The sequence below is a fragment of the Lontra canadensis genome, unplaced genomic scaffold (genome assembly GCF_010015895.1).
Source record: "Lontra canadensis isolate GAN:19392208 unplaced genomic scaffold, GSC_riverotter_1.0 scaffold280, whole genome shotgun sequence".
Lineage (NCBI taxonomy): Eukaryota > Metazoa > Chordata > Mammalia > Carnivora > Mustelidae > Lontra > Lontra canadensis.
In genome coordinates, this window is record NW_022631274.1 from 127,135 (window position 1) to 148,509 (window position 21,375).

The 21,375-nt window shown below is 39.2% G+C and overlaps 1 protein-coding gene across 3 annotated transcripts in view; it reads right to left on the minus strand.

Moving 5' to 3' along the window:
• The window catches only part of LOC116862623 (glycerol kinase-like), a 72,264-nt gene that overhangs the window by 17,460 nt on the left and 33,429 nt on the right, over positions 1-21,375 (minus strand). For all 3 annotated transcript variants that reach the window (XM_032849977.1, XM_032849978.1, XM_032849979.1), the window contains 8 exons: positions 20,153-20,229; positions 17,956-18,093; positions 14,503-14,612; positions 13,974-14,040; positions 11,134-11,169; positions 10,687-10,754; positions 6,594-6,636; positions 6,069-6,149 (listed from right to left, as the gene is read on the minus strand). In XM_032849977.1, coding sequence (XP_032705868.1) covers positions 6,069-6,149; positions 6,594-6,636; positions 10,687-10,754; positions 11,134-11,169; positions 13,974-14,040; positions 14,503-14,612; positions 17,956-18,093; positions 20,153-20,229 — 620 coding nt within the window. The remainder of the gene's footprint in view (positions 1-6,068; positions 6,150-6,593; positions 6,637-10,686; positions 10,755-11,133; positions 11,170-13,973; positions 14,041-14,502; positions 14,613-17,955; positions 18,094-20,152; positions 20,230-21,375) is intronic.

The window sequence follows — 21,375 nt, forward strand, 5'->3', positions numbered from 1 at the left end:
AGAGTATAATAGGTGGGGTCAACTCTAGAAGCAACAAGATGAAGAGATGACGTTCCAATACACTGCAGGTGATAGTTAACTTGCTGCCTCCACTGAGAAAAACAGTCTGCAGTCCTCTACCCAAAGGGAAGATACACATATTCTATTCCCGCAGCAAGATGGATACAGCAGAGGTATACAGAAATGTTCACAGCAGCACTTTTCATCAGAGACGAAAAGAGAAAACAACTAAAAGGTCATCAACAGTTGGATAAACACTAAACCGTGGCATTTTCATATGGTGATGAAAAGGAATGATGTCAAAGCTCTAGGTAATACCACAGAGAATCTCACAGATGTCATGTTGAATGAGAGAAGCCCCATGAAAGAATATATACTGTATAACTCAGTCTCTCTCACTCTCTCTTTTCTCTTTTTAATATACAAAGTATTAAAAACATGAAAACTCAACTCTGGTGTTGAGAGTTACATGTATTTTTTTAAAGATTTTATTTATTTGTCAGAGAGAGAGAGAGTGAGCACAGGCAGAGAGAGTGGCAGAGGGAGAAGCAGGCCGGGATCACGACCTGAGCCAAAGGCAGCCGCTCAACCAACTGAGCCACCCCGGCATCCCTACATGTATTTTGTATTTTTTAATAAAGATTTTATTTATTTATTTGAGAGAGAGCATGCACAGGCAAGTTAAGTGGGAGGAGGGAGAGGGAAAAGCGACTCCACCCTGAGCAGGGAGCCCAACTCAGGGCTCAATCCCAGGGCCCGAGATCACGACCTGAGTGGAAGGCGGGTCCTTAACTGACTGAGCCACCCAGGCGCCCTGAGGGTTGTACTCTTAAGTGCTGGAACTATAAAGAAAAGGAAGGAAGTGACTATAATAAAAGCCAGGGCACTGGTGACCTTAGGGGAGAGTGAGAGGCTGGGAGTGGGAGAGGCACACAGGTTTCCTGGCTGTTGGCAGTGTTCTGTGTCCTGCCCTGGGTAGAGGATACATGGGTCTTCCCTTTATAACCATTTGTCAAGCTGTACAAGTGGTATTTTATGCATCTTTTTGTATGTGTTTTATATTTCACAATAAAAAAGTTTTGATTTGCTTTATTTTTTAAAGGTTTTATTTATTTGTCAGAGAGAGAGTGAGCACAAGCAGGGAGCCCCATGAGGGACTCGATCCCAAAATCTTTGGATCATGACCTGAGCCAAAGACAGGCACTTAAACAACTGAGCCACCCAGGCATCCCTGCTTTGTTTTAAAGAAAGAATTTGGAATGTAAGGTAGGGAGGGAGGACTAGCCAGGGATGCAGCACAGAGAAGCAAGGGGTTGGAAAATATATAAAAGAATAGTTCAGAGTCAGGGAGGATGCACTGAAAGGTTTCAAAAATCCATAAAATAGCAACTGCACAAGAGGCCGGAGGTAACAGTAGAGTAACAGTGCTCAAAGAGATAACTGCTGAGGATTTTCTAGAACTGAAAACAGACTTCTATCTAATATATCTAATAGGATAAGTAAAATCAAACCTAAACCCAGGCACATCATAGTAAAAAGTGTAGAACACCAGCGATAAGAACATGTTAACCATACCCCCATCCCCAGAAGATAAGCCAGGTTATCTGTAAGAGAAACCAAATTTAGATCAGAGGTCTCATTAGCATCAAAAATGGCCAGAAGGGATGTAGAAGAACACACGGTTATCACCCAAGATTTTATACCCACCCCAGAGAGAGGGCAAAATAACAACAAACCTAAAATGAACAGGCTTACTACCTGAGGCTCTTAGAAGCACAAAAGGAGGCCCTTCTGCAAGAAAAAATAGGGAGAGCGCCATAAAAGGTCTGACCCCCCAAAAATGATACTGGACACAAAAAAATGATAAAATAAGCCCTTAGGTATGATTTGCTATCTACTGATAAGAAAAGAGAATTACTGCCTGCTTAAGAAAACCAGAGGGGCGCCCAGGGGGGCTCAGATGGTTCAAGCATCTAGTGCTGACACTCCCCCTGATCTCAGCTCAGATCTTGATCTCAGAGTTGGAGCCCTATGGGCTCTGGGCTGGGCAAGGAGCCTACTTAAAAAAAAAGGCAGGGGCGGGGTGGAAATGAAAACTTTAAACTCAGTGACAGGATTGCTGGTAGAAGTGATAGGAAAAGCATTCTAAGTCATCATCATGGGTGGGACATTCAAATTACTAAACAACTATCAACACTGCTAAGAAAATATACAGTTAAGTAATACACTTTTTAAAAGTTGGCTCCACACCCAGTGTGGGGCTTGAACTCACATCCCTGAGATTGAGCTGGATACTCTACGGACTGAGTCACTCGAGTGACCTACGGTTAAAATAGTATCTTCAAAATTTAAAGGTACTCAGAAAAGAAAAGAAACCCAAAACAATGACAACAACAGGAAATGCATGCTGCTGCTTTCAAATCAGCAGAGGGAGAATGCAAGATTAAAAGACTTAAGATGGGCAGCTACAGTTTCAGTTTTTAAAGAATGGAGGGGAAGTTTTTAATACCTCAGACTGCCAACCCTATCAATCTGTCGAATTAAATAAATGATTATTAAATACACACTGTGTAAGCACTTACCAAAAATGGAAGTGGTGTGACCAAGTGGGATTAGCAGGAATTGACTGAGAAACAGTTTTACCAGTGTAGCTTTATGCTTTGCCCTCTTTTTTGGTTTGGTACAATTTTTTTACATGTCTGTTACTTGAAACAAAAAGGAGAAGATACAGGGGAAAAAAAGAAAAAAATCCTATTTCCAACCGCGAATGTGTGTGTATGTGTGTGTTTAAGTGTGTATGTTGTGGCTCAGGCAGGCTGTGGGGTTAGGAGACAAAGTGAGGGACATAACCGAGATGCAATGAAAAGAAATGGACTCAGGAGACTGGAGATGGCAGAGGAGTAGCCAGGTGTCCAGATTTTGGTGTCCAATAACCTGAATTTGCATCCTGGATCTGCAGCTAACGAAAGTTACCATGCCAAGTGACTCCAATTACACTTCCTACTCTCAAATGCCTTGTGAGGACATAACAAAGCCTGTTGTCAGTCTAATCTACCATCCCCTTCAGCTTTAAAATTCTATGAATCTTTTATTCATTCATTTATTTATTTATTTATTTATTTTTTCAGTGTTCCAAGCTTCATTGTTTATGCACCACACCCAGTGGTGTGAAAAGATTCTATGAATGTTTTAAAAAATTACGTGAACCGAAACAAAACCTCAAAGCATATACTTGTTAAGTTTCCAGATGAGGCAAAACTGGACAAGTAACAGATTAAAGAGTGTCAAAGAATCTAGACTGTGTCACTGTAGGCTAAAATCAGTATCGTTAAAATTTGACAGGAAGAAGCAAAGACTTGAATATAGATTAACAAAAGATCTGCAGGGACACCTGGCTTGCTCGGTTGGTAGAGCATGTGACTCTTGATCTCAGGATCATGAGTTCAAGCTTTAGCTTGAGTGCAGAGATTACTTAAGAGGGAAAAAAAAAGATTCACACCAATACAGAATGGAGAGGACGTGACATGACAATGAGTCATTTGAAAAAGAGCCAGATATTTTAACATCTGCTCCTGGAGCCAATGATATGATGGGGTTTTTTAGACTAAATTAATGAACTCTCAGGCTAGAGTAGCAGAAGCAATGTTTATGGTCAGAGAGAAATAAATCACACTAGTGAGTACAAGTCAGATTACATGTAGAGTATTCTATTCCATTCTGGAAGATTCTGACAAATTGGAATGCATGTAATGCAGTCCAGAACCAGAAAGCATCCAGAAACCGTATGACATCAGGGCACTGGAGAAGTTTATCCAGGAGTAGAAAGACCCAAAAAAGCAAAAGCCACCCCGTAGTAGTTGAATGCTCTTGGCAACTGATCCAGGTCCAGTGGTACAGGGTTGGTAAGAAGCAGTCTTTGGTGCTATCTTCAAACAGAAGATGGAGGGCTACCAGTGAAGGAAAGAAGAGAAGGCTCTTCATGTTGGGAGGGAAGTGAAGACCAGGTAAGCCCTATCCAGGGGCTCTTTCCAAGTCTAAGGCATCTGTAATTCCGAAAGACTATGTCCAGTATAAGGAAAAAAGAGAGCAGCTTACTCAATTGCCACAGCTAACTTTTAACAGATAGTCCATACTTGATGTGCCCAGCTCTGTACCAAGCGCTTTCCACATGGGGAAACAGAGCACGACAGGGCTTATAGGAATTCAACTTCTGAGAAATGATAGGATACCATTATTACATGACCAAGTGTTTCTAAAGTGCTTCTATTATCCAGAGAGAGGGGGGGGGAGGAGGGGGGGCAGAGTGTGGGGGGGGGGGGGGGGGGCAAGAAAAAAATGGAAATAAATTCTTCATGCTCTAGGCAGAGCAACTAATAAAAAAAAACAACACTAATTTCAAAAAGACGTATGTACCCCTATGTTTACTGCAGCATTATTTATAATAACCAAGATATGAAACAAACAGAGTATTCATCAATGGATGAATGCATAGGGATTATGTAAAGGGGGTGTATGTGTGTATGTGTGTGTGTGTATACTCATATATACATCTATAATACATATATACATATACATTATATATATAAATGAATACTGTGCTTTATATATATAGGAATATATATAAGGAATATTAAGAATATGCATATACATACTATAGATCTATGGATAGATATGGAGGTATTTAGGAATCCTACTCAGCCATAGAAAGATTGAAATCTTACTATTTGCAACAACATGGATGAAGCTTGAAGGTGTTAGGCCATGTGAAATAAGTAAGAAAGAGAAAGAGAAATCCATGTATTACTTTTATGTGGAACCTAAAAAATAAAACAAATGAACAAAATCAAATAAAACTCATGGATACAGAGAACCAGAAGGGTGGCTGCCAGAGGAGAGGAGGGTGGGGGGGGGTCAAGTGAAATGAATGAAGGGAGTCAAGAGGTTTCAATTCTAGTTATGAACTAGCAACGGAAGTCTAACACTTGTGGCCAAATTATCATCGGACACTTTAAGAAACAAGCCTCAGTAAGCCTTCAGATCAACTGTGTATTTGTACATTTCAAGGGAATGATTTAAAATGAATGGTAAAGAGATGGCTTTGAGAAATGTATCTAAGGGGAGGGGTGGGGAATGGGCTAAATGGGGGAAGAGGGAGGAGACACAGGCTTCCAGTTATGCAATCAGTAAGTCACAGGAATAAGAGACACAGCATAAGGAATGCAGGTAATGATACTGTAATAGTGTCGTCTGGGACACATGAGAGCTATAGCTGTGGTAAGCACAAATGCATAAGCTTGCTAAATCACTAAGCTGTACTCCTGAATCTAATGTAACATCGTGTGTCCACTATATTCAGCAACAACAACAAAAGACTGTAGGGTGTGCCTGGCTGGCTCGGTCAGTAGAGCATGTGACTTGGGGGTGAGTTTGAGCCCCACACTGGGTATAGAGATTACTTAAAAATAAAATCTTAAAAGAAGAATATATATGTGATTTGATAAAAAGAATACTGCTTCTTTCACCTTACCAATAGAAGTAATGGCTCCAATATAAATTCAACATTTCCTACAGACTTAGACTGATCTATTCCTACTAGAATTTACAAATGTGTTTGAAACAAATACTTCTACTGAAACATGGCATAAATCTCCTCACTTTCTTTTCCAAATCAAAATTGGACACAAAGCCTATTTTTATGGGGAGACACGTGAAGAGAGTTCCTCTGGTTTTGCACCCAGTGGTTCTCTTTGGAACACTGGGGCACTGTAGTTATAAAACACAGAATTTTCCAGCTAACAGAAATACTTGGAGAGCAAGTCAAGCAGCTACAAGGTACCACAAGGGACTAGTAAAAGAACCAAGGAGCCCAAATACTCAAGATCTCCTGGGAGTCCTGTCCCCAGCTCAATTCCAGGTTCCTTCCACTCAACCAAATGCCAAGAAAAAAAAAAACTGAATTTTTTAGTCCTATATATTAAGATTAACCAGAAGAGGTGTTAGAAAGCATCATGATTTTCACTGGCTTTGAATGTTTGCCATACTACCCATATTGATCGAAAACTACTTACTTCCAAGGCATAATACACTGGTTTGTCTCTGCCAAGCTTATAAGCCACTGTGGTCAGAAGGCCATGCTCAGAAAACACACACTGTAGGAAGGAGAAAAATACTTCAGTAGCCAGGAAAATAAAAAGATAGCAGAATAGTATTTTTTAAAGCTAAGATGACCTAAGTACAAAAATAATTCAATAAATATGTAACAATTTAAAAGAGTCAAAATTACCAGTATTAAGAACAACACATTTAAACAGTACAAAATGTTTATTCCTTGTTCCAAATTAGATTTGCATTAAGAATCTGACATGGCCTTAGTATAGATATCCCACCAACAATCAAAAACACACATAAAAATTTCAAAGAACCTAAAATAGTTCTTACTAGAGCCACTTAAATTTAGTGATTTTCATCATTTTTATTGAGCTCTAAATTAAACCCTAATAAAGATTAAATAAAATCTGCAGAATAAGTAACCTAATAGCAAATTATACTCAAGCATTATTTATATGAAGTTAGAGAAGACTTTCAAAACCAACCTTGCGGCCTGTATTACATAGTAAGAAACAGCCTGTTCCATACCTATAGTTGGGGGAAGAAGGAACAGCGTGACAAGGTTATTAAAAATAAATCATGAAACATCAATAATACAAATCATTTAAACTGACATACAATAAGTCATTATCTTAAAGTTTTAGACAATTTCCAAAAGTTTACAAGCATTACGTATTCCTTTTGGAATAACATTTTAAAGACTAAGTCTAGAAGAAAATGTACTTACTGCAATCCTAATGGAAAAATGCAAGCATAGTATTTAGTGCCTAGTCACAATCTAGGGCTATGTGTATAGAATATCACCAAATGACAACAAAGTCTACATCCCAGTCCCAGTGACATTGCTTCTAACCCACGTGGAATGAAGCATTTCACCCATGGGGCTGGCTGCTTAGCTCTGTTATTAGTACAGTCATGAACTGCTATCTTCTGCTATCTTCTGCCCTGGAGGGGGGAGGCTAGGACCAGAATGCGGGAAAGTGGAGATGGACCTCAGCCAGAGTGGCATAGAGAGGAAAGCTACTAAAGGCCTCACTTTCCCATTCTCTCTGCAGGGTAGGCCATTCTAACAGGTGGGAGGGTCAGAGTGAGAATGGAACATGGCTGCCATGGAAGAAGTGAATTTATTTTACTGCAGCCATGTAAGTATAAGCTTTGGACTCTGCAACAAGTCTGGCATTTGGACATGAGTGAGTAGTTTTGACGTGTGCCAGGAAGAGAAGTAATCCAAAGTGATACCAGTAAGGGTCACAGGGAAACAGTTTTCCATGGAGCTGGCTGTGACTGTCACCCTTGGCGCTCTACAAACTATTCTGCCAAGGCTTGAGATCCCGCCCTATGAGCCTTGCTGCTGTGTAATTTGATATTCCAGCAGGTGGGAGATCAGGGAGCACTCAGTTCAGGGCCAGGCAGAAGGATCACAGCAGAAGCCACCACTAGTAAGCACTAAGTCAGCAGGCCCCATCATGTGGGTGTGAAGCAAATAGAAACGAAGGGCATTTTTTTTTTCTAGCGAACATTCTTCCAGGCACCACTGTTGTGAATAAGAAGTAACCCAAGACGGTCTACCTCTTTTCACTCAAATATATTCTTTGCCTGTAGACAAACAGCCAACACATTCAGGGAGCATGTGATTAACGAATATCTACATTTTTAAAGACACCAGTCAACTAAGATTATGTATGGGTAATAATACATTTATGAAGGAAAACACACAAATCACAATACCCTTTTATTTCCACAATGCTGGAAAAGCTATGAATGCTAAGTTAATCTCCTTTAATAAATATTCTTAAAAATGATTATCTGTTTCATGCCTTAAAAAGTTAATTACCTATTTCACATTTTTAAAGGAGAAGCCCCCATATTAACACCCTGCACACCGAACAACAGTATGTTAAGTCTGAAAGTATCAAACTGACACAGAGGCTCAAGGCATTTAATAAAAGTGAATTCTTAAGTGAGTATACTTCACGTGTAATTAATGAGCATTATCAATGTATGAAGAGACTCTTGCTACCTATAGGCCACAATCTGCAAAGCAGTACACAGGCAATTATTGTCCTCTGAAATTTTATGATTTTTTTCTTCCCAGACATCAAACATACATGGAGCTTTCAGCATTTATATGGCCTGCCTATCCCTTCTCAAGACGGTGCTGTGTTTGAGCATCCCAGAAGGATGTCTGACTTTTCTAACCTCTGTGACGGCGAAGGCTGCCCACTATCCCTGATGGAGGAACGAGCCACAGCTTGCCCACAGGACGAGGGTGAATGGCCCCAGCCAAAGCCATGAGGGACAAGGCTTCCTTTAGAATACTTAATGCCTCTGGGGAGAGAGGTCATCTATCTTAGGTTCTTGTCCTTAAAAGCAAAATTAAATGTTCAAATAATCCACATTCATTCAAGAAAAATCAGAAAATACAGAAAAGCAGAAAGAAAAATGAGAATCACCCGTAATCCGTTCCTCCGCACTAAAACAGAGATGGGCTTTCCAGTGAATTCTGAGCTACCTGTCCTGTGCTCCCTGCTGAGGTTTGAAGAGACTGAGCCAGTTCTCAGCCCCACCCTCTGCAACCTCTTTGGACTTCATTTTGACGATCGCTTCTCTCTCATTCATTTTACAACTCCCATCTGGTCTCTACTCAGACTCCAAAAAATACAATGCACAGTGGCTGTGCAGGTCCTCCATAAGCCCTCCCTGGCTTAGACTAACCCTTCAGGACTTGTGTGATAACACTTCCGCAGGAAGGGAGTCAAAAGAGGAGGAAAAGCCAACAATTTTATAGGGAACGTCCCATGTGCTCTACACCATGCTAGGTACTTGACAGAGGACAGAGACGCTCTGATTTACTAGCACTAGCGTGACTGGCAAAGGAAAAAGGGCGGAGAGTTAAGAGCCTAGTTTTCTAGTATGTCTGTTGACTCCTGGTGCAGCTGCCTAGAAGCCAGAAGAAAGAGCATGTTCCCAGACCTACGCTCACGCTTGTTCAGGCTCTCTCAGTCATAACCTCAGGATACCTTGATCTGCAAGACTTTACCTATCTCCCCTCCTCCCCCACCAAACCTCACATGGATGATGTCACACTGTCACATGAAGACCGCTGAGCATGCCAGACCACAAGAGCAATTCATTAAAAAGGTTAGATATTCCATTATTCACAAAAGAAGAATTTAACCACTGCGGTAAACATTGATGACATAATTAGGAAATCCTCTAGAAAAAAATAAATGTAGATAGTCTCCTGCTGGGTTAATGTGCGTCTCTCCTACACAGAGTACAGTAATACGAGAGAGGTTCAGAGCCCCAGCTAAGTGGAATCAGATGGATCTGGGGGCAAAGACCACTTATTTCACTTACTAGCTTAACTACTCTGAACAGGTTTTCTTATCTGAAAAATGCAAGAAATCTTATCTTTTAGATATGGGGCTTGTTCAGATTCCCCATGAAGGAGTAGTAAGGAGATAAGATTAGGAAACAAATTCACCAAACCTCTACTTCCATCATTCCTTCTACTTCTTTTTTCTTTTTTTTAAAGATTTTATTTATTTATTTGACAGAGGTCACAAGTAGGCAGAGAGGCAGGCAGAAAGAGAGGAGGAAGCAGGCTCCCTGCTGAGCAGAGAGCCCGATGTGGGGCTTGATTCCAGGACTCTGGGATAATGACCTGAGCCTAAGGCAGAGGCCTTAACCCACTGAGCCACCCAGGTGCCCCTCCTTCTACTTCTTTTAGAAGGAAAAACTCTAGGTAATGAGGAGAAAGCACAATGCCAGGAAAACAACATGGAAAATCCCACAAAAATATACCTTTACAATTTAGTGAGAAAGACTAGGGCAGGAACAGTGTATGTGGAGAAATATAGTTCATTTTGAAATTTTTTCTTTAAATTAAAAAAAAATTAAAGATTTTATTTATTTGAGAGAGAGAGAGAGAGAGAGCCAGCAAGAGAGAGCATGAGCTGGGCAAGGGCGGTGGCCGTTGAGGGCCAGAGGCAGGGGGAGAAAAGACCATCTCCCGCCTCCCCACACTGAGCAGGGAGCCTGATGTGGGGCTCGATTCCAGGACCCTGGGATCATGACTTGAGCTGAAGACAGACGCTTAACCACCTGAGCCACCCAGGTGCCCCAAACATTTATTAAAGTATTCTCTACCCCCAACCTGGGGCTTGAACTCACAACCCTGAGATTATGAGTCACATGTTGTACAGACTGAGCCAGCCAGGCGCCCCTGAAACATAGTTTAAATCATGGCTCTTCCTCCTGTCTGCTCTGCCCTCCTCCACTCCCCATCCCCACCCCACCAAAACCATTAACACTTTAAACCAAAATTTAGTTTCTGGATGGAAAAATGTATTGAATGAAGATCTTTTCAAGCCTCAGCAGTGTGTTTCCATATGGCATAATGTATTTTATTCGAAGAAGAGAAGGAAAACTAAATGGCAAAGAACTTACTAGAACTCCTAAGCTATTGATTTTTAGCCTGGATGAACTTCAACAGCTTTTCCTCATTCAAAGGACCAAAGGGACAAACAAACAAACAAAACAGTACTGGTTTTTGGGTCTGTTTCTTCAACTCACGTATTTTTGGCTTGACCATCCTGGAAGCACATTTGTCCCACCAATGCAGCAGACTGGTCCCCCAAACACTGAAAGCATCAATGACAATAAAGAACACTAAGACAGTATCATTACTTTCCCCTTTAGAACAGCCATAGGATTTATTTTTCCTTTCCTTCTTTTATCAAGGAATGAAATGTCTTGATTTCTGCATTGATTCCATTTGGCCATTTCCCCATTTCCTAATATCCCCTACAAGATACTAGGTATGGGAAGGAAGAGTTAGAATTTGGTCAAAATGTTCTCAGTGGCCCACACTGTGGCACCTAAGAACAAGAATCAGCCAATTCTGCTGCTTTCACCTTTTTTCCATAGTTTCAGAAGGGGCAGACTGATTAAGATAGAGGAAGAAACCCCCTCACACGAAAGCAGGTAGGGTTGGGGAAGTAGCAGGGAGAGGAAACTTACCCCAGATATTGGCACACCTTCCAAGGCCCCAGCTTTCTAATAAAATTTTAAAAAAGGATTATGAGTAACCACAAACTATTATCTCTACTAACACAACTGCAACAGGAATGAACACAAACAGCAACATGCCAGAGCATGTGGGCAGACAAGACAAAGCAAGTGTTTCAACTACATATGTGGTTCAATGACAGATACGAGACATATTTCTAGAATGACAAGACAACACATGGTATTGGTGAATGGACATTAAACACTGGGCTGGGAATCAGAAGACAAGGGGTCTACTCTTGGTTAGTTAGTGTTAAGTCCCTGAGCAGGCTGCTGAAACCTCTCTATGCCTCAGTTTCTTAATATATAAAATGGAGTCTAGGTAACATGAATGCCTAGGTCTGATAGCTCTTTGTTATCATTGCCATTAATAAGGAAAACGAACACATCCTTTAAAACAAACATATGAATAGCTATCAAACTGGCATGGAACAGCCTCATTTTGGAAGGTTGTATTTTACCAAGTATCCTTCCTTAACCAAACTGCTTTTAAGAGAAGTAAGAAACCCAAGAGCATTTGGGTCTTGGGTATTATTTGTTCATAGCCGACATCATTTTTCAAATTTAGATAAGCAAGAGTTAATTTAGGTCACACATAATGGTTTTTATTTAGATCAAATATGACTAGCATACCAGGGAGAAAAATGAGATTTAAGTGGCTGTGTATTTTACCAAACTTCATTTTTTAAAAAAATTCTAATACAAAGGAATTTCTACTGGTATTAAGGAATTAGGGGGAAGGAACGTGATCCACGAAGTAGTGTGATGTACTAGGAACAGGGCCAAAAAAAAGCTTTCTATGGACTGCCCCCTTGGTCTCCCACTGGTGAGCCTCTAGGAGCTTCAGATTCCCTATCCAGAAGAACAGAAGCTGCCTCACATAGGTACGATAAGGAAGCAATTAGCATATATGTGGAAACCCTGTACAAAATAGAAAACATCTTCTAGATGGTAGATATTATTTTATTTCTTTCATGCCTTCCGTTTAATTCAAGACCTCTCTTTTTATTTACTGGATATACTCTTAGGAAACCTGAACCTGGATTAATAAGCGAAGGGCACACTTCATAAGGAACTGAAAGTGAACCCGTAGGAAACCGAGAGGCTGTCTATCTTCATACATTTAAATACGAGAAGGCTTTGCTGACACTATGGAGGTATTATCAAACTACCAGCGGGATCTATTCATGTGCATTCCAGCACATAAAGCGCTCCTTTTCCTTCACAGGGAGGGAGGGGGTTTCTGGAGGATTCCTGGGAACATCCTCTGGTGAAGCATGCAGAAAAAGTGACAGTGCATTTCCAACTAACTAGTCTGAAAGGCTGGTCAAGTATCACTTACAACAGGCATTTAGGACATTTAAAAACCACATCTAATTTCCCTGTTAACGCCAAAGCCCAAAGCACATCACAACTGTACTTTGTCATGGGGAGTATCAGAATTTCTCATTCCAAGAAACTAGCTTAGTCTTTTACTTTGAAACACCACTTTCAGTGTTATGGGAAATTTAAAAACAAACAGACATGACTGAGTTTGAAGAAAACCTGGAGCTTGTCTAGAGCTTATAGCAATTTGGAGGCTCATGGATATTCTAGATAAATCTGCTTAGTAGTAAATGGACTTCTTCTTGTCTAAAACTAAACGGAAATGCACTGTTATCTTTTCCAAATGAATGGGTAGCATAATTGGTGGGCAACCTACTCACCAGACTATGAGAGATTTTCTATAGTCAGCAAGGGGAAAAAGGAGGACAGAAGCACAATATTTTAAATGCAAGAAAAAGACTAGGCCAGTAAATGCTTTTCCAACCATTCTCTAAAACTGTTTCTCAAGGGTAAGTTTTTTTCTCTGACCCCACACAGTCTGTAGACAGCTATTAAGTCATCTAAGCACTTTTACTGCAGTTGAGCCGTGCTTCTCTTAGAAACTTCCATGAAGTTTTACAAGGCTTTTTTATAAAAGAAATATTTACGAACTCTGCTCAAGCTTTATCCAGAGCACTTAGTAATCAACTCTATTATTATTAACTCTATAAGTACAGTTTCTATTATCTGTGAAATGTCTAAACAATGTATTTTTCTGGTAGCTGACCTTAGACATATTTTTAAATTTTATCGTAAATTCTAGATTTTTGTGCTCAAATACCAGTTCAAATCCTCCTGGAGGTTTTCATCCCTGACGTGTAATCAGAGATACTCAATGACGCTAAGCACACTTTTTGCTGAAAGTACTTTTTCTCCCAGTTTTAGTGAAGGCAACAGTAAAATGTCCCTTATGGAAACCAGTTTAATTAGCAATCACAAATCAGAAACAGACTCTTTGTTTTCAGTTTCTTTGCTAAAGTTTTGCTCAGGCTGACAAAAAATCTAATATAAAAACGTGGTCTGGCCATGAAAAGACATACAATAGGAGAAAGAACACTAAAATGTGAAGAGTCCTTCCTCTAAATTGTAAGCACAAACTACTAAAGTTATTTCAACTAAAAGAATAAACAGGCTCAAACATTCCCATGCCACCCTCTGTAGTTAATTATTCCATTAATACTTTGAAAGTAGAATACTTAAAGAACGGCCAATTAAAGTTTATGAAATATAAAACCAACTGGTAAAAAGGATTCTAAAATTTTTAAGTTATAGAACTATTTAAGCAGCACTAAATTCTTAAATTATATACTACCACACTTACAGAAAAGTCACAACTCTCAAACTAGAAAATGTCACACAACTGACTTGAATTCTGAATAGTAGAGCTTTTTTTTTTTTTAAATGGAATTAATTTTTTTTGTTGTTACCATTAGGCCATAGATCTCAGAAGAACTCCGGACATTTGGAAGAATCTTCATCGGAATTTCAAAAAATCTGAAAAACAGTATGATAAGACTGGTTATATAACACTATTTTAAATAAATATCTAGAAATATTTATATGTTTTTAAAGGACAAAATGTAAATAGTTATTAAAGATGGACGTATTTGAGCATGGAGTTAAATAATAAGCCAGCAGAACATAGATGTATGTTTGGGTATTTATCATTCTATCTTTATACAAGCCGATAAAAAATAAGAAGCACGCAGAAAACAAAGTATTTTTTTTTCTTACAAAAGACTTTTCGAAAGAAACCTAACTTCCTAAACAAGATAATAAATTTGGCTTGTTTGCTATATATTCAACAATAGTCTCTTTTTTGAATACACAGTATAGACTTGTATATTTGTAGTTGAGATATCGACAAAGTTTGTTGCTCCACCAACATAAGAAAATAGTAAGATTTAGGTTATAAATAGTAATGGGAAATGCTTTTTAGGGCAAAACACAACTCACTCGCAGAGCTCTTTATCCCATTCCAGAGAGTGAATGTTGAAAAGCATTGTCCTACTTGCATTTGTTACATCTGTACAGTGGACACCTCCATTGGCCCCTCCTGTCAAACTCTAGACAGAATAAAAGCACAGGTTAGATTTGTACTAATTTGCTATTTATTTATTTTTATTTTTAAAAAGATTTTAAAATATTCAGATTTAGTTGAGAGAGAGAGAGGGCATGTGAGCAGGAAGAGGGGCAGAGGGAGAGGGAGAGGGAGAGAATCCTCAAGCAGACTGCCCACTGAGCACAGAGTCCAATGCAGAGCTCCAAATCAGGACCCTGGGATTGTGACCTGAGCCAGTATCAAAAGTCACATGCTCAACCAACTGAGGCACCCCTAATTTGCAATTTAATTTACATGCTGTCAAGGGCCATAATCAGTAGCAGAGTGCATGAAGTAGGAGAACAGAATATGTCAATCATTTAATTTTCTAGTTTTCAGCAGTGTCCAATAGAAATACAATGCTAGCTACATACATAATTTTAAATTTTCTAATAGCTACATTTAAAAATATAAAGGTAAAATTAATTTTAATAATACTATATGTTTTATTTAGCTCAATATAGCCAAAGTACCCTTTTATTTATTTAAGATTTTATTTTTAAAAGTTTTTTCAAAATTACTCAATATGGGGCAGAGAGTACTTGAGAATACGAATTTACAACCAATATGAAATTACAACCCTGAAATCAATAGTTGCATGCTCCAGTGGCTGAGGAGACCAGGCACCACCCCCAAAACACCCTTTTAATATGAAAAATTATTACTGAGACAACTTACCTATGTATGTATTTATTTTATTATTTTTTAAAAGATCTTATTTATTTATGTGAGAGAGACAGACAGACAGCAGGGACAGGAACACGGGCAGTGGGAGTGGGAGAGGGAAAGCAGGCTTCCTGCCGAGCAGGAAGCCAGATGTGGGGCTTGATCCCAGAACCCCAGGATCAGGACCTGAGCTAAAGGTAGACGCTTAACCCTCTGAACCACCTAGGCACCCCTATTTTATATTATTTTATTTTATTTTATTATTTTAATTAATCTCTACATCCAACATGGGGCTTGAACTCACAACCCCTAGATCAAGAGTGGCATGTTCTACGGACTGAGCCAGCCAGGCGCCCCAACATTTCACCTAATTAAGCATAGTATATATTTTACACTCACTGAACATATCGATTATTTGATATTTAATATTTTATATGGCTAGGAAGCAGTGCTTTCCCATATTTGAAGTGTTCAGTAGCCACACGTGCTTAAGTGGCTACCATATTAGACAACAGCGTTCTAGTAAATTGTTAGCTAAACCGAAAAAACATCAGTTTTGTTTTCATCTGTTATCTTTGGAAAAGGCAGTCTTACCACATTTGGCAAAATGAAATATATCAGCATGTCTGCCTCTTCAGGATCTTATAGAACTCTGTGCTGCTGTTCCTCTGTTTGTGATTTTGTTTTTTGGAATAACAATTCTCACTGGGTTGTGCCTACCCAAGTATGTATCCTGAAAGCAGAGTTTTAAAATCTCCTGTGTTAATACCCCCCAGCACTGCTGCTTTCTTTTGTGTGGGTGCAGTAAGAGGTAAGAAAGGAACAACAGAGCAGAAAAGGAATCTCAGGAAAAAAAAAAGAAAGAAAAAAAAAGATAAGGCATCTCAGCACCTACGCCCCCAACCCGCAGCTAATCCCTCAGCTCACAGGGGCCCCACCCTGCCTTACTCTGGTTTCAAACAACTGACTGTCAGAACTACTGTGAGAAGTATTTCAATGTGACAGGTATGAAAACTGCGGGCCAAGAGAGCACCAACCCCAGCGTGGCCTGGCCAAGCACAGGGAGGGCTGGGGAATGCACTTCTTCCTAGTGCTGGTTCTAGAAGATCTGCTCTGTGGATCTGGCAAGTGAGAACGGGGACAATATTCCTCTGAAGCTCTCCTGAATGTTGAAAAGATAATCACATACTTACTAAAGTAATTACAAATGAAATGGTATGTGTGGGGATTTGCTTTAAACTTCTCTGTGGGGAAAAAAGTGTGTGAGTGTAGCTGAAACAAGACTGGCCATAGCTGATTGCCGTAGCTGGTACACTGTTGCACAGGTTCATTACACTATTCCCTCTCTTGGGTATAGCTGAAAATGCCCATAATAAAAATAACAAAAGAACAAACAAAGAGAAAGGGGGAGAGAGAACATGTACTTTTGAGATAACTCTGGGAAATGTCTAAAATGTTAGTTTCTACTCATCTGTGTTCAGCTTAGGCAAAAAGATTATACTTCAAAATTCCATTAAGATTTTTTCATATTATGGCTTAAAAAGAGACAGCTGCGGAATGCTCAAAGCCGATGATAGTCACAGAGGTGTTCTATTATGTTAAATAGTTACTTCCTTTAAGAAATGACCACTGGAGGGCGCCTGGGTGGCTCAGTGGGTTAAAGCCTCTGCCTTCGGCTCAGGTCATGATCCCATGGTCCTGGGATAGAGCCCCACAAGGGGCTCTCTGCTCAGCCGGGAGCCTGCTTCCTCCTCTCTCTCTGCCGGCCTCTCTGTCTACTTATGATCTCTGTCTGTCAAATAAATAAATAAAATCTTTAAAAAAAAATGACCACTGGAAAAGAGCGTATGATAGGCAAGAAGAAAAAGACTACCTAAATTATGAATTACTAATTAATTACCTAAATTACCTTTTCTAAAGATAATAAATATGAGATGTGGTTTTGGTAATCACCCTCCATTTTTATGGCAATAAAGCAAGAAAAGTAAGGAAGATGTAGGCAAAAATGCCTTTTCCAAAGCATCTATTTAAAAATTTTTGAGGAAAAATTCACATTAGATTAACCATTAATCAGTTCAAAGCAGACAACTCAGTGGCATTTAGCACATTCATGATGTTGTGCACCCACACCTCTATCTAGTTCCAAGATATTTCCAGCAACACAAAGGTATACTCTGTATCTATTAGTAATCATTCCCCCCTTCCCTCAGCCCCCTACAACCTCTTCTACTTTCTTTTTGCAAAAATGCCTCCTAAATGGAGGCTGAAATGTTCTGCTCTCTCTCAAGTGGCTTTTCTTAATAATTTTGCCAGCTAACAAGTTTCAACTCGAGATGCCTGGTGGCTCAATTGGTTAAAAGACAAACTTTGATTTTGGCTCAGGTCATGATCTCAGGGTCATGAGAACGCACATCAGCTCCAAGCTGGGCATGGAGCCTGCTTAATATTCTCTTTCTCTTGCCCTCTGCCCCTCTCCCAGCTCATGCATACACACACACACACACACACACACGCTCGCTCTCTCTCTCAAAGAAATAAATAAAATCTTTTTTAAAAAGTTTGAACTCTTAGTAGAAAATAGAAGACCATCTAAAAAAATTCTCAAAAACTTTCTCCATACATAACATTATATTTAAACGTACCCAAATAAGCCATGAATCAATGGTCCCAAAAAGAGCTCTATCTTCTTCAACAGCCCTTTGAACTTTTCTCACATTGTCAAGGAGCCAACGAAGTTTCACCGCACTGAAGTAAGTGCTAAGTGGAAGGCCTGTCTTGGACTAAACACAGTCATGAAATTCACCCAGCAAATTGAAATAAAACACCAAACCAAAAACCCCAACCAATAGCAAAATATTCAATGGCCCTAAAGTCAGTCCCATGGTAATATGGATAAAAATAATTTTCCTATCTCATGGCACAGAAAAGCATGTTCATGAATAAAAATCAGCGTGATATGTTTGCAGTTCAAAGAGTATCCACGCTGCAAGGTAAAGAGAAAATTAAATGACACAACAACCTATAATCTAGATGGTGAGCAAGTAGATGTTAGCTTTTGTGTTATTACGTGCAGAACCTAGTCTGAAATTCTGCCTTTTCATTTTGTATTTCATGAAAGTGAAAATTTAAACTATTAAAAATCAGAGTATATTAAATGGTAACCAGAAAAATTTAGGTTTTAAAACACATATAACAAACAATACACTTGTATGTGTAAAAAAAATATATATATATACACAAACGCACATATTCAAATAACACAAGTGGAGAATAAAGTAGAGCTCAAGGACATGCCAGAAGAAAGCAACACTGAGTTGCTCTGTATTAACAAAGTAGTTGTCTAAAAACTCAGCGATTACATTAAACAAAGGGAGGGTGTACTGAATAAAGGATAAATGCTAAGTATAAAATACATATGGGCTTATCAGTCTTCCTCGAGAACAGATCAGATCCAACTCTTGTTTTTGTTAGTACATTAAATATCAAATATATTTATAAGAGCTGATGAAAGTGGTTAGGAAGATACATACATCAAAATAATGCAACTATCTTTCGCCTCCCCCAATCCTTAAGTTTCCTGATTTATCCCCTAATTACAGTAAGTGATACCTTTTTCCTTCTTATCTGCTATGGGTATGTTTGATAAGAAAATTCAGACCAGACCAATACTTCAATGCACCCTCTAAGTTATGACTCTTAACTCATGTTTTCTAGCTTTCCTAGAAAAAAAGTAAGACGGGTACTCAAAAGTGAGGAGAGAAGTAAGTTATGAGATTATTCCTCTTTGATTTGAAGGACCAAGGGTCATCCCACAAAGTCAACAGTGAGGCAGTTGATAATATCTCGTTTTAATGATTTAGGCACCAAGTTTAAAAGTTGCCTAAAATGGTACTGAAGTGGGGGGTGGGATGGAGAGGGTTGTTGGGTTATGGACTTTGGGGAGGGTTTGTGATATGGTGAGTGCTGTGTAGTGTGTAAACCTGACAATTCACAGACCTGTACCCCTTGGGCAAATAATACATTATATGTTAATAAAAATAATTTAAAAATTGTAAAAAAAAGAGCACTGAAGAGAAAAACATGCATCACTTGCAGCAAAGTGCAGCTGGGGGGGTGAGGGTTGGGCAGGGTGACAATGAGGAACAGAATAGGAAATGGGTAGGGGTATATTTAGGACTAGCTTGATAGTTATTCAGGGGGTGAGGGTAGGGAATGATTTGTTAAACTGCTACAATTAATGGGATTTGAACCCTAGTTTCAGAACCAAGAACCACTGTTTTAAGAGTCCGACTGACAAATATGAAGATATGCCAAAAAACCAGAACTTCTTTTGGATGGTAGGAGAAGTGGGCCCTGACCTTCATAAGAAAAATACCTTGCCTGTTTCAAAAATTCTCTCTCCCTTAATTTAATTCGAGAGCTCTAATTATGGACTGAAATTTATGCACTTTCTATCAGCCTCCTTCATATGAAAAAACTGGAAGGAGTTCCGTGAGGTGTTGGAGTGACTTTTCTCTCCCTGAATCCCGATGCCTAAAAACTCAAAAGCATCCAGAATTTTCTAGAAAACAAGAGGGAGTATGGTTTAAGCCACTGGGACACTTTATAATCCCCTCCAGACTATCAACCTCAGAATACGAATCATCTAATCCACCACAGGGCAAGAAGACAGAAAGGTAAATACTTTCGTTGTCCTTAACTGTCTGCAGAGAATAGCATAACGTATCAAATAACTAGTGTGCAACAGGATGTAAGGCCCAATTAGTATTTCAGGTGAAATCTCTAAATCTTTTTTAAGAATAAGCATTCTTACAGTATACTTTTGAAGCGATCTCTTACCTTGACAAAGTTATTATTTCCTGGAATTCTTTTACTAAGATTCTCAACGGTAGACTGGGTTCTTAGGTCAAGCCACACTATAGACCAAAATATAACAACATATATGAAAAACTTCATTTAAAAAATCAGATCTTACTGAAATCACTGTCAAGGACAGGAGACTGATTAGTTTCCATAAGCAATTAAAATGCTGAGCTTTCAAAGGATTGAAATTAGAAAATTAGAAATGAATGGGCATATTGTTAGAAAAAAGAATAAATTTATGAGGAAGAATTTAAAGCTTTTATGCCAAATTACAGACCAAGTTAGGAGAACAATACAAACCTGAGGGCACTCATTTGGTATCGTTTTTATAGGAAAAAAAAAAACCATGAAAAAATGTTTTGGATAAGAAGTTTCTAAGAATACATGAGTACAGAGAAAATCTTCATGCTCCACAGGCCAGTTGCCAGGGCTGTAAGACACAGGTCAGGATGACTGTACTAGGTAAAAGCAGGTACCTTATAAAACTTGGGAGCAATTTGTGACAAAGCACAGAACCTGGTACTATTTATTGAAGGAAAAAGTAAGATTCAGTCTCCCATGTATGAAATGCTTCTGTACATTAAACTCCTCCATTTCAAAAGCAGGCTAGAAGCCAGAATTGTTGAATTATTTAAAGGTCGCCATTCTTGTTCCATGCTGGATCATAAAAAATCTATTTTGGAAGATCAACATTATTTACACTAGTAAGTAGCGTCCACTTTCTGATCCTCTAGTGAAAATATTTTCTGTTCTGCTTCCTGACAGAAGGCCTGAGAAAGAGAAGGTATCACACAGTACATAAAGCAACTGTGGAAGGTAACCGATAGGTCAGCGGAGTTCTGTTTGTCAGATTTAAGTTTTGCACTTAACTTCTATCACTTTTAATCTATTAGCGGTCAGTTGGTATTTTTAGGCAGTGACTGTGCTCAGATGCCTCCTGAAAAGCCTCAGGCCCATAGTTTATTTAAAGGGCACCAGGAAAGATAAAATAGGCTTGGCCACTTACACATGTGAATGCTGGCCACTTAATCGCATAGTTTGGTTCACCCTTTCGACTATTCCTTTCTACTCATGTAAAAACAGTTCTTTTCGGTAGTGAATTTTTATCAGTTCTTTGTAATTACTTAGTCATTTCCCCTGAGGGCTGCCTGAGCTTATTTTGACAGTGCCTATTTCAAGACAAGAGACTGGTTTCTGGA